This window comes from Myotis nattereri, assembly GCF_964212035.1.
Source record: "Myotis nattereri genome assembly, chromosome: 3".
NCBI classification, from domain to species: Eukaryota; Metazoa; Chordata; class Mammalia; order Chiroptera; family Vespertilionidae; genus Myotis; species Myotis nattereri.
In genome coordinates this window covers 65,625,601-65,639,166 of record NC_138077.1, presented here as the reverse complement: position 1 = coordinate 65,639,166, position 13,566 = coordinate 65,625,601, and the positions used below count along the sequence as shown (strand labels likewise).

General features: G+C 44.7%; 1 protein-coding gene across 2 annotated transcripts in view; it reads right to left on the bottom strand.

The window, feature by feature from the left end:
- Window positions 1-11,875, bottom strand: part of DRD3 (dopamine receptor D3) — a gene marked incomplete at both ends in the record, with an annotated part of 31,557 nt that extends 19,682 nt beyond the window's left edge. For both annotated transcript variants that reach the window (XM_081085654.1, XM_081085655.1), the window contains 2 exons: window positions 751-863; window positions 11,606-11,875. In XM_081085654.1, the coding sequence (XP_080941780.1) occupies window positions 751-863; window positions 11,606-11,875 (383 nt within the window). The remainder of the gene's footprint in view (window positions 1-750; window positions 864-11,605) is intronic.
- Between the last annotated feature and the right edge of the window lie 1,691 nt (window positions 11,876-13,566).

Sequence of the window (13,566 nt, the reverse complement as noted above, 5' to 3'; positions counted from 1 at the left end):
CAGTCAGGTCAGGAAGTAGGAGGCTGGGAGGGGGCTGTCCCAGGCCTCTCAGAAGCTCTCTTTCTGCAGCTCTTCCCTCCCCCTCCAAGGCTCACCTTCTCCCACTCTCTCCTGTCCTTTCTGAAGATGCCTATTTGCGACATAAGCATTGGCTATGCTCAGGCAGGGGCCACTGAATTCAGTTTACTATTCTTTGTCCAAGGCACTGTCATAGACACAGCAGGGAGCAGTATAAGAATTTAGTGGCGGAGGTAATGATACAGCAAACCGGAGGCTGGCTGTTACTTCTGTAAATATCACATTTATGTAATAAATGTCCAGAAATCACACAAAAGACTCCTTTCTGCCCTCCTTTTACCCAAACCAAACAAAATAGTAACAGGAAATTGTCTTCCCCACCCAAATCAGCTCACCTTTCATCCTGTCCCCCACCTCCCTTCTCCCATTAGGAATCACAAAACCCCAAAGATGGTGGAAAGCAAAAGCAGACTCTTCTTTAGTGACCTGGGGAAAAGGCAAGGCTACAAAAGCTGACAGAACAACCATTCCTCTCCTGTCACAGGGGTTTCTTTTCACCCACAGCCAGTGTTTAAAAGAAAAAGAGGAAAGTATGTCCCAGTGGGAAGTTCTCCTGGGCAGTGACCCAGTGCCCTCAGATGCCAAGCCTGTGTCTCCAGTACAGCAAGAGCAGCCTCCCCACCAGGTCCAGCCCACCCCTCTCCTAAGCCAGGGCGGGAACCCCAGCCCTACCTGTCGATGCTGATGGCACAGAGGTTCAGGATGCTGGCTGTACACATCATCACATCCAGGGTGACGAAAACATCACAGCAAAGGCGGCTGAAATTCCAGACTCCACCTGTCACCTGGCATCAGACAAAGATGTTAGTGCTCCTCCCCCAGCGAAGGGACACAACCCAATCAACTAGATGTCTTCCCGAGGCTGCCCCCTACAGACGCTGACATGCCCTCCCTGTTGGTACATCGTCATTACCTAGGGCAGGCTGACAGCAAGGGAGTGACAGGCTGCCCAAGATTGGTCACACACAAGAAAGGGCGACATCACAGAATGTTAGAAGGTTAGAGCTGGAAGGGGTCCTCCAAATCAATTAGTTCAGCGTTTCTCAACTGTGGCCTACAGTGGGGAACTCTTTAGAGATGAAGATTTCTGAACCCTTCCCTAGACCTTCTGAGTTAGACTTTTTGGAGCTGGGGCCCATGGGTCTTCATTTTAAAGTCAATACGCCCCCCCAACCCCCGCCCAATCACACCAAAATTTGAGAATCACTGATTGAGTTCAAACTCAGGAGGCCACGAAAGCTCATGTGGTTGAGTGATAGGCCCATAGATGCATAGCTGGTAGTAAATGAGTGTGGGGTACTGCCAGAGGTACTGTGCCAAAGCTGCCTCTCTGAAGCCCTCCGACCGGTGGAGAGCTCACCCTAGACCCAGGAAATAAGCAGCCAACACGCTTTTCATAAAACTTAACTCCAAAATGAAATTCTATCTGGCTTCTGGTTCTAAAGCTTGAAAGCATCTTGGAGCAACATCTCTAAAAACCTATGTAAGATAAGTCTGTGCCAATGTGCTTGCCTTCAACACTGGGTCCCATCCACCAAGAAGTGGGGAGAAAGGCAGGGGTCTAGGGCATTCAAAAGGGGCCCCGATCCTCTCTACCACTCGCAGAATCAGTGAGGATGACTCTGACCTCACGCATTTGCCCATACGTTTCAAGCTCCAGAACTTCCTGTAATACTTGTAAACAGCCAGGAAAACAGACAATTTAATTTATATTCTAGCACATTTCTATTTTATTAAAAAATTATATAACCTTATTGTACGAGAGCGATCTGTCAGGGAGACTGCCACTTTCAGAATGTCCACAAATGCCATTCTAGGGGCCAAGCTTTTGTTCCTTTGCCAGCTTCCTATCTGTAGGGCTGCCATTCTTGGGGATCATAGTTCTCAAGGACAAACCCGTGAAGCTTTGTGTCCCTGGCTGTAGCTGGGCGTCCTTGCTGGGCAGGCCCAATGGCTAATTACGAGGAAGTGGGAGTAAAAAATGGGTCCAGTTGCCTCTGAAGTAGCTTCTCACGAAAAAAGGAGACATTGTTGAAATGATAGTGCTTAAAGATGGTGCTGTAGCATTTGATTTTATCACTATATTTGGTAATCTGCAGACCCTATTTTGACATGCTCTGATCAAAGATATCTTGTTTAAAAGCATCAGTGAGAAGTCCAAACTAGCTCTGAAGTCATCATTTTTGCTCATTTGGCTGCGGATTTACTTTCTCTCTTTTATTTTTAAAATATGTTTATTTATTTATTTATTTATTTATTTATATTTTAGAGAGAAAAGAAGGGAGGGGGAGAGAGAGATAGAAACATAGATGAGAGGGAAACATCAATCAGCTGCCTCCTGCAGGCCCCCGACTGGTGATCAAGCCCACAACCTGGCATGTGCCTTGACCAGGAATTGAACCAGTGACCTCTTGATTCATGGGCTGATGCTCAACCACTAAGCTAGCGCCAGCGGGGCTACTTTCTGTCTTTTAGTTCAACCATTTGGATCTATATAAATAAAGGCCAAATATGAATTTATAGGAATTCTGAGAATGAAAAACTTTATTTTCTCTTTATTTTATTTTGTTTTTCCCTCTATCACCATTTATCCCCCCTATAATCTCTTCCACCTCCTCCTACCCTGAAAAACTTTTTACAAAGGATATATATAGTCATAATAACCCAATGAGGTAAACATTATTTACAATTTATAGATAACAAAATAGTGACTGAGAGAAGTTGGACAATTTGCCTAAGAACACATTGCTAGTAAAGGAGCTGGCATTTCAAACCCTTAATATTAACCAGAACTCTATTTTGCCTCTCAAAGGTCAGCACCTTAACACTCGGCTTCTGGGAGACGTACAATTTAACTTCATCCTGATAACACAGGAGGAAGAAGAGCTGACGTTTGCTCATTCATCCACCTATACATCCAATGTTTATTGAGTGCCCATTATGTGCCTGATACTTTGCTTGGGTAGGTGCACTCAAATGAATTAAACATTTTTTTGTGTGTGTGTCCCCAGGGCCTCAGAATATAGTGTGTGCATGTTAGGGGGAGAAATGTGTGAATGGGTGTGGGTGATTTGAGGACCCAGGAGATAGACACTAAGAAAATAACTATAATACAAAGTGATAAGTGCTGACAGTGAGGCAAGTAGAAAGTGTTGGGAGAACTTGAAAGGTAAAGTGATTTTTGAAATTATAGCAGAAAAAAAGTCTGATTGATTTAAGCCTCTTTAGAGACATGATTCTACCTTTCCCCTAAATTCTAATAAATAACTCACTTCAGAATAATCGAGCAGCCAGGTGGTGTTACTCTCACTTGCTAATGAATATAACTAGCTCCCTTTGGCAATACAGAAAGTGGGAGTAAGCAACAAAGTGTCTTCAGGTACAGAAGTTGGCTGTTGATTTTCTTCTTCTTTTTTTTTTTTTTTCAACAGACACAGCCTGCGGCAGCATTCCCCAATTTACTGATTATAAGGCAGCATTTCCCAAAGCACCTGAGGCTCTTGCTAAACAAAATGATTCTCAGGCCCCACTCAGAATACTAAGTCCCTGGAGTGATTCCTATTGCCTGGCAAGTTGGGAAGCTGGTCTGGAGGGTGTGTATGAAGTGTGTGTGTGTGTGTGTGTGTGTGATGTGTGTGTGTGTGTGGTGTGTGTGTGTGGTGTTTGTGTGTGTGTGTGTGGTGTGTGTGTGGTGTGTGTGTGGTGTTTGTGTGTGTGGTGTGTGTGTGTGGTGTGTGTGTGTGTGGTGTGTGTGTGGTGTGTGTGTGTGTGTGGTGTTTGTGTGTGTGTGGTGTGTGTGTGGTGTGTGTGTGTGTGGTGTGTGTGTGTGGTGTGTGTGTGTGGTGTGTGGTGTGTGTGTGTGTGTGGTGTCTGTGTGTGGTGTTTGTGTTTGTGGTGTGTGTGTGTGGTGTGTGTGTGTGTGTAGTGTGTGTGTGTGGTGTGTGTGTGTGGTGTTTGTGTGTGTGTGTGTGGTGTGTGTGTGGTGTGTGTGTGTGGTGTGTGTGTGGTGTTTGTGTGTGTGGTGTGTGTGTGTGGTGTGTGTGTGTGGTGTGTGTGTGGTGTGTGTGTGTGTGGTGTTTGTGTGTGTGTGGTGTGTGTGTGGTGTGTGTGTGTGTGGTGTGTGTGTGTGGTGTGTGGTGTGTGTGTGTGTGTGGTGTCTGTGTGTGGTGTTTGTGTTTGTGGTGTGTGTGTGTGGTGTGTGTGTGTGTGTAGTGTGTGTGTGTGGTGTGTGTGTGTGGTGTCTGTGTGTGGTGTTTGTGTGTGTGTGTGTGGTGTTTGTGTGTGTGTGGTGTGTGTGTGGTGTGTGTGTGTGTGTGGTGTGTGTGTGTGGTGTGTGTGTGTGTGCGTGCGTGTGTGCACTATCTTCAGAAATGGTTGTCCCAACGCGGGCTCCTTAAGTATTCTTTGTTCTATGGGAATCTTTGGCCTCACCGTTCCCTCCTGAGAAGAATGTTTTTACGTGCATATAATAAAGCAGAATGGATCACCAAGGATACCAATTACATTGAAATACAGTTACCAAAGTATTTTAAGTTTATGTGCTTCTTCAATAATGCATTAAATGACAAGAGCTAGTGGCAGGGCCAAAATTCCTATAATTTCAAAGTACTGACGAATTAAATGGTACTTCGAGGTGTAACAACTGCAGTGCGATCCTAAAGTGTAAATATCTGTGATTTCTACAGGTGATGTTAAGGGTTTCCTCTGCTGTGGGTTGATGCCTACATTCACAATTGATGGATGTGCTAAATTTCAGTTTAGTGAAAATAAGGAAGTTATTTTATTTACAACCAAGTTAATGGACCCCCCAGATTAAGAATTCTTGCTCTAAGGGATGGATTTTTAGTTGCTTTGGGGGGACAGCAAAGGGCAAAGATAGAATTACTTCTCAGATTAGCCTCTTTCATTTCATTTTTGTTTGCCACATTTGGATTTTTTTTTTTTTTTTTTTTGCAAGAGGGGATTGCTGTGGGGCAAGATGGGAAGTTTACTTCTCTGAATTCTAATATCTTCATCTGTGAAATGGGTGTTTTTGTTTTTCAGATTAATAGTTCCTAAATGTCAGTTGCAGCAGATGGTGGCTGGCTGCACAAATCCCTTGGGAGTGGGGCTGGGGCTGGGGGCCTGGTTATAATTACTATACACTTCTAAGGCCACCCCTGGAAATTCCAGTTTGGTAGATGTGGGTAAACCCAACACTCTGTATTTGGAGTGCATCAAAATCACGGAGGAGCCCATTTGAAATGCAGACTCTCCTTTATTTCTAATAATCAACATCATTACAAGGCTCCAAGGCTCCCCTCTCCCCAAACAGAGCTGCTCTTTCCTGTCATCACTCTCTGATCCTCATCACTCTCTCTGTGGCGAGTCTCCCTGCCTGAACCCACCCTGCTCTTTTTCGCTTGTCTACATTACTGAATGCCTGAGTCTTTTCTGCCGTCCACACAGTGACCCAAGCACTCTGACTTTAGTATTCCAGATGTTGCCCTGGCTGCTTAGGTTGCCTTTCTGTTCTGATATAAGTGCATTAAACATCACAAAAGGTGCTTAACTGAGTGGCACAAAATCGGACGGTTGTGCTTGGAGAGGAAAGCTCCCAACAGCTGATAGCTTCTAAAGCTGGAAATTAAAAGCTTGGGAGGGAACCTAAGATAGAGCTATTGGGTGTGGCACAGAAAAGAGTTTCTGAGAAAATACTGCAAACTGAATTAAAGAGACAGCCAGGCCAGAGCCCTCTAGAATATAACTATGCTGAGGTCACCTGTGTGGCTTTTCTCATAAACTTCTCTGCTAGGCCTGGGGACAGAGGAAACTGCAGAGGGTCAGCATTCACCTCTATACACTGCCCAAGCCCATCTCCTGTATGCCTCAGTGACGAGAATAACAGTGAAAGCCACATGGTGCCCACTTGCTGCCTATCCCCTTCCCTCTTTCCAACAGGCCTTAGGTTCCACTGGGAATCCCTGAGGTTCCTGAGCAGTTGATGTGCTCCACGGAAGGAACTCTTCTTTGCGAAACCCACTTTTCTATTCAGTGATTCTTTTAGAGAAAATCATGTGCCACAGGCCAGCTCCATCAAAGCACATCTTGACGCATCTACTAGAAATTCGGGGACATAGACTTTCCCTCTTGCTTGTGTTGTGCACATGTGAGGCTTATAGCTTACCCTCTGCCGATGGATAAAGGCAATGCATGGAAAAAGACAGAGCTGAGAGAATCATAGAGAAGTGGAGATGGACCCCTGTTCCAGCTGTGCCTGCAGCCCACTTATCACCAGACTTTTAAAGTGCCTAGCGTGAGAGCCAATGCATTCTGTTTACTGTTTAAGTCCATTGGAGGTAAATTTCCTTTTACTTACAACTAAACATGTCTTAACTGAGATATTTAGAGATTGCACTTTTTAGTTACCAAAACACTTCCTCATTGAATGACAGTTGAGCCCAACACATATCCTGTGAGATAAGAATAATTGTCACCTCCGTTTTAAACACTTAATTCCCACATCTTCTGACTCCAATTTCTGAGTCTTTCTCATAGCATGAGTCTGTGTTAGAATGACATTCATCCCAGTGAATTCCATCAGAAGCATGATGTTATGTGATATGTGACATTTCATTGCCTACCTCACAGCAATTCCTTGCCTCGACATCTTTTTTGTTTTGTTAATCCCCACCCAAGGATATTTTTCCCTTTGATTTTAAGAAAGAGAGAGAGAGAGAGAGAGAGAGAGAGAGAGAGAGAGAGAGAGAGAGAGATCTATGTGAGAGGGCTGGGGATCAAACCTGCAACCCAAGTTGTCCACACTGTGACCCAAGCACTTTGAGTTTAATATTCCAGATGTTGCCCTTGCTGCTTAGGTTGCCTTCCTGTTCTTACATAAGTGCATTAAATATCACAAGAGAGAATCCAATCCAAGACTCTTTGGTGCAAGGGTCGGTGCTCTAACCATTGAGCACCGGCCAGGGCTTCACATCTTTTTCAATGAAATCCACATTTTCACTTTTTTTTTCTATTGTCCATTTCAGCCAAAAGTGGCTTTATGATCCATTTCTGGCCAATTAGACTTACATGAAGTCCTTTAGTGAGAAGTTTCGAGCCCCTCTAGGGAAATGGCTATTTTTTTAAAAAAAAATACATTTTTATTGATTTCAGAGAGGAAGGGAGAGGGAGAGAGACATAGAAACATCAATAATGAGAGAGAATCATTGATTGGCTGCCTCCTGCATGCCCCTACTAGGGATTGTACCTGCAACCCGGCCATGTGCCCTTGATCGGAATCAAACCCAGGACCCTTCAGTCCACAGGCCGACGCTCTATCCACTGAGCCAAACCAGCCAGGGCGAATGGCTATTTTTTCCCTCTGCAGTCCCCACCTATCCTGAGTGGACTGTTGGAGGGAGTGACGCAGAGACATTCAGGCGCATTGACGAGAGCCTAGGAGCAAGTGAGAAGGACCACATGCAGGTGCTAAAGCCCATTTCTCAGCGGAGAGATGTCTCTGCTGCCTCAGATCTTCTTTCTATTATTGTAGGCATATTGGTCCATGCTCTTTTTTTTTTTTTAAATATATTTTATTGATTTTTTTTTTTTTTTCAGAGAGGAAAGGATTGAGATAGAGAGTTAGAAACATCGATGAGAGAGAAACATCCATCAGCTGCCTCCTGCACACTCCCTACCGGAGATGTGCCTGCAACCAAGGTACATGCCCTTGACCAGAATCGAACCTGGGACCCTTCAGTCCGCAGGCCGCCGCTCTATCCACTGAGCCAAACCGGTTACGGCTGGTCCATGCTCTTGATGACTGAACGCTTACACCAGAGGGCATATTGGTTTTCATGAGGGGAGACCAAGGGCTCCACCAGAAATCTTTTCTTAGGAGAAAACACATAGATCCAACCTGCAGGGGGTTCACTGAGCCTTTGGCAAGATCTCACGCCTGCCCTCTGCAGACTCAGTTGTCCTTCATGCTCAGCAGAAGGGGGCATTATCTGTTTTGGCAGGTGTGGCTAGAGGGGCTGCCTTCGTATCTGTGTGGAAAAGTCACACTATGCCTCTCCTACACTAATATCTACAGAGAATTTCTAATATGGTTCATCAGAGTCCTGGAAGCAATCACAAATGGACAGCCAAAGCGTACACCTGAGTGACCTTGTCACAGACACGAAAACCCTGGTCAGAGGCAATTAAAATGCTTATTAGACTGAAAGTCCTCTTCCTGCATTTGTTTCTGATGTTCATCTTTCCGAAAGACTTAAGAATCCTTGTAAGATATAGGGATGGACAGAAACATTTTGGTGGGTGGATGGTGGTGTGCTGAATTACTAATCCACACTCGGTTATAGCACCTAAAGTGTGCCCCACTTTTGGACAGAGATATCACATGCTTTTAACTCCTTTTCAGCCTCATTATTATTGAATGTTAAAAAAATAGTTCATGGTTATAATAGGCACAGCAGCAACTGATATAAGCAGGAATTGACCATGTAATGCAGACATTGCAGAAAAGATTCATTTAATCATTCATGTCTCAAATATTTATTTAGCACATATGATGTACCAGTGTGTTTGGACTACAGGAAGAAAGAACACATAGCCTCTGACTTTAAGACTGTCTCAGACTAATTGGGTTGACAGAAAAGTCAAGATAATTACAAGACCCTTTGCCATCAGGATTATCCTAACTGGGAAGAATAAATGCATATTTTTCCCTCCGAGTATTCTCTTAGCCCAGCGATTTTCAACCAGTGTACCGCAAGATTTTTTAAAACATGCAATACCTGAATATTGAGTCAGGGTCACTGACCTCTTTTCCCTTAGATTGTTAAATAAAAAAATGACAACAACCAACAGAGCAATAGCCGTCTGGTGTGAATGCCCTGTCTCGAACCATAAATATATGTCATAAAATAGAGTTGCATCTTAGTGGTCATGTCGCCTAATAAAGTTGCATCTGATTGATAATTCTTGGTACCAGCAATCTTTATGTAGGCACCTGATTTTTAAAAAAGTCACTTTGGAGCAAAAAGTGTAGGTATTTACTATTACTATTATTGTTTTTTGGTAAACCAATAAAAATTATACCTATTTTTTGGTCAGAGCAGCAAAAAACAAACAAACAAACATATTTTTTTTGGTGTGCTTCAGAATTTTAGTAATTAGTCTATGCATACCATGAGATAAAAATGGTTAAAAATTGCTGCTTGAGCCGTTAAACCTATTCGTAATCATCCTAGTTGTTTTTCTCCTTTTCCTTTTCTTTGTTACTTTCTTTTTTTTAATACCTTCCTGTTGAGATCATAAGTCTAATTTTAGTTCCCAGTCATTCTTTAATACAAAAACCAGCCTAGGCAGTCTACGTTGGAGGTTTTTGCTCTCCCGTGATATGTCATACTTAATTAACTGTCATCTTCACTATTAATATTAACTGAGATATTAATTTGATGAATTTTAATTTCTCTAATCATAGCATCATTTTGATCCTTCATTGGATACCTCTTTAGAATGATACACAGTGCAGAGGAGAAATATGAATAGTATATTAAGATGTCTTTAAGAAAACTCTTTAGTAAATTGCATGTTTTCTCGGTAAGAATATCTATTTCTTGAACAGTTGTAGGCACCCTGATTTCTTTGTTAGCAAATGGATGTTTTCTCTTGATCACCTCCTGACTCTACACTTTTGAATGAAAATTCTTTCAAATTTAAGAAATACTTCTCTCATATAAATTTAGGCCTGGCTGGTGTAGCTCAGTTGGTTAGGCATCTTCCCATGCACTAGTTTGATTCCCAGTCAGGGCACATGTCTGGATTGCAGGCTCAATGTCCAGTAGGGGGCACGCAGGAGGAAGCCAACGGATGTTTCTCTTTCACAGTGATGTCTCTCTCTCCCCTTCTCCCTTCCTCTCTCTCTAAAATCAATAAAAACATAAAGAGGTAATATGCAAATTAGCCAGGACACCATAACAGTCACGACCACTCAGGAGGAGGCTGTGCGCACAGGTGGGCGGGAAGGGACTCATGCACAGTGAAGCAAGCCATGGATGGTGCAGGCCCACAGAGAGCAGGGAGCAGGGCCTGCCCACAGAGAGCAAGGTCTGCCTGTGAGCGCTGTGGCGAAGAGAAGGCCCTCCCACAGAGAACAGGGCCTGCCAGCCAGGGCACGCTGGCAGTCCCACCTCTGTGCATGAGCTGCAGAGGAAACACCTTTTCTTACCACTCATTGGCTAAGCTCCTGGTACGCCACTCTCAGTGATCTTGGTAACTTGTGTAATAAGAATCCAAGAAGGTGCTCTAGGGTTTTTTCCACCACACTCCTGGAGGAAAAAAACGAAGGTCTGCTGCTGGAGGGGCTAAGAAATGTCGTATCCTGCCCTAGCTGGTTTGGCTCAGTGGATAGAGCCTCGGCCTGCCAACTGCAGGGTCCAAGTTTGATTCTGGTCAAGGGCATGTACCTCGGTTGCAGGCTCCTCCCTGGCCTGGACTCAGGTCAGTGCTCATGCAGGAGGCAACCAATCAAAGTGTCCCTCTCACATTGATGTTTCCCCCTCTCTTCCACACTCTCTAAATATCAATGAAAAAATATCCTCAGGTGAGGATAAAAAAAAAGAAAGAAAGAAAGCAATGTCATATCCTATAAAAGAGACATCTTGAAAATGCCTAAAGAAAGTTGTCATTTTTTCGTGGTGAAGGGACTGGAGTCTGTGTTGATGAAAACACCTTGGTGGCTGCGGCAGATGGCAGTGGCAGCAGCAGTGGGTTGATGGGGGTGGCACCTTCCCCTGGTCAGCCCAGTTGCCTCTTGCAGAGGGAGGGCGGACTGGAGGCCAGTAGGACATCCCCTGAGGGCTCCCGGATTGGAGAGGGTGCAGATCGGACTGAGGGACCCATCCCCCCTCCGCACGAATTTTGTGCACCCGGCCTCTAGTATTTAAATATATATGTATATATACACAACTTTGAAGGTTTGGTCTGTTCCTTCGGCAGCAGTCTGTGGAGAGCTGATATCCAGGAAGAAAGAACTAAGTCTGAGGGCAGCTGAACCATCTAAAGAAGTCTGATCTATTTGCAGACTTTTTTTCCTCATTCATTCATTTTTTTCTATAATTCCTTTTGTCCTCCCCCGACCTTCTCCTGAATCCCTCCTGTACAGTCTCACTCCTATGTACTGATGAAGGTGTCTTTTGACTGTCTTCCCCAAACCCTCATGTCTTTGAGACATGCCTGGTTTGGAGAGTCAACTTCATGCATTTTAAAGATGAGTCCCATCACTCAAGTTTGGTTACCTGGATACTGGAGACCTGGGAATAGACTCACTCCCAGCTCCCTGGTTCTGATGTATGCAAGTGATGCTGGATAATGACCGTTCTCAAAATCTTCAGCTCCCTCATGAGAGGGAGGTTAGGAGCTCTCCTTCCTTCCCCAGACCACAGGTCCCAGAAGGGAGCATTTTGAGCCCAGAAGGCCAGGAGCTCAAGGAAGACAAGGACAAACACAGTCACATGGGCAGCTGGAACCTGAGCTCACTCACCTCCAGGTACACCACCCAGGGCATCACCAAGGTGGCCACCAGCAAGTCTGCTACAGCCAGGCTCACTACCAGATAGTTGGTGGTGGTCTGCAGGGCCCGTTCCCTCAGCACAGCTACACACACCAGACCATTGCCAAAGACAATGGCAAGGATGAGCGAACAGTAGGACAGGGCATAGTAGGCATGCGGGCGAGTCTGGTTGGCCCCCGTGAAGTTGTCTGTCCCACAGGTGGAGTTGATGTAACCACTCAGCTGACTCAGTGGCGCCATAGCCCAGAGGGAGAGCAGTGACCTCAATGGTATCCTGGGAGGAGACAGAAAACAATGTTGGTAAAATCAGACTTTTTGGAGCTGGGCTGCTTGCATACATAATCTGATTATTGTTTCAACAAATATTTACTGAGCACTTTCTATATGACAAGCACTGTTCTAAGCACTGGAAATACAGAAATGAGCAAAATAAAATACCTGCCCTCTTGTCCTGGCTGGGTGGCTCAGCTTGTTGGAAGTGTTGTCTTATACACCAAAATGTTGTGGGTTTGATACCCAGTCAGGGCATATCTAGATTGTAGGTTTGATCCCCCAGTGGGGGCATGTATAGGAGGCAACTGATTGATGTTTCTCCCTCACATGTCTCTCTTTCTATCTTTCACTCCCTCTCTTCCTCTCTCTTTAAAAATCAATAAAAACAAACAAATCAATAAAAACATATCGTCAGGTTAGGATTAAAAAAAATTCCTGCCACCTTGAAGCTTCCATTCAGGAGGAAAAGACTAATAACCAGGATAAATAAAAGATGTAGTGTGTATTTTGGAGAACAGTAAATCAGGGAAGGGGGTAAGGAGAGGGAGAGGAGTGTGTGTGAGTAGGATATCTGAGGGCAATTTCTAATCAGTGTAATCAAGCCCTCACAGAGGAGGTGACAATTGAGTCAAGACCTGGGTACCCAAGGAAGCCGACTGTGCAGAGTTCTGGGGGAAGAGTTGTCCAGGCAGAAGGAGCAGCAGGTAAAAAGACAAGATGCTGGCATATGGGAGGGACAGCAGGGAGGCCAGTGTGGCTGAAGCAAGTGAGCCAGGGGCATTTGGAAGGGCATGAGGTTGAGAGGTTGTGCAGGGATGAGTAAGATGGGGACCTGGTGTAGAAATAGAATCCCAGTCCTACCACTTCCTAACTCTGTTACTTTACCTCTCTGAGCTTCATGTTCCTCCTCTAAAATGGGGGACATGATGGAACCCATCCCATAGGGTTTTTGTGAGGATTAAAGGAGCTATTTTATATGTAAGACATTGAAAACCAAATCTGACATGTAGAAAGCAATATAGGTGTTAGCTCTTTTTCTTTTACTGGTTTGTTTCTCTTAGCTTCCTACCCCGTGTCCTTGTTTCCTCCCTCCCATTCTCTATTGCTCCCATTTGCCATTTCCTCTGCCTCCCTCTGTCTCCCTCAACTTCCTTCAATCTCCCAGTCTCTCTCTGGTATCTCACATACGGCTTAGGAGGGCTGGGAGAGAAAATCTCAAGAGTAGTGGAGTCTAGAGGCTCCATGTGTGGAATTTCATTTGAAACCTAATTTTAAAGATTGGTTTCCAATTAGAGGAGTGTTTAAGCCCTATGAAGTCCCCTCCCCCACCCTAATCCACCACGAATCCCACATCCGTGGGCCAGTGACCCATGCACCACCCCCAATTCACCCTCTGACCTAGTCCAATGCTCTCATTCTTCAAACAGGGAAATTGAGACCCATAGAGATGAATGACATGTCTTAAGTGACACAGTTTATTAGTGGTAGAACTAGCACACAGGCCTTTTAATTCTCCCAATGCTGTCCTTGGCATCGGAAAGCCATAACAACTGTCATGTTACTATCCCACTGGGAAAAGCCAGTCCTCAAACTGTGGGGACTTTGGACTTAGAGTGGGAAAGGCATCAGAGCCCATCAGCTGCCCTCTTGACACCAGC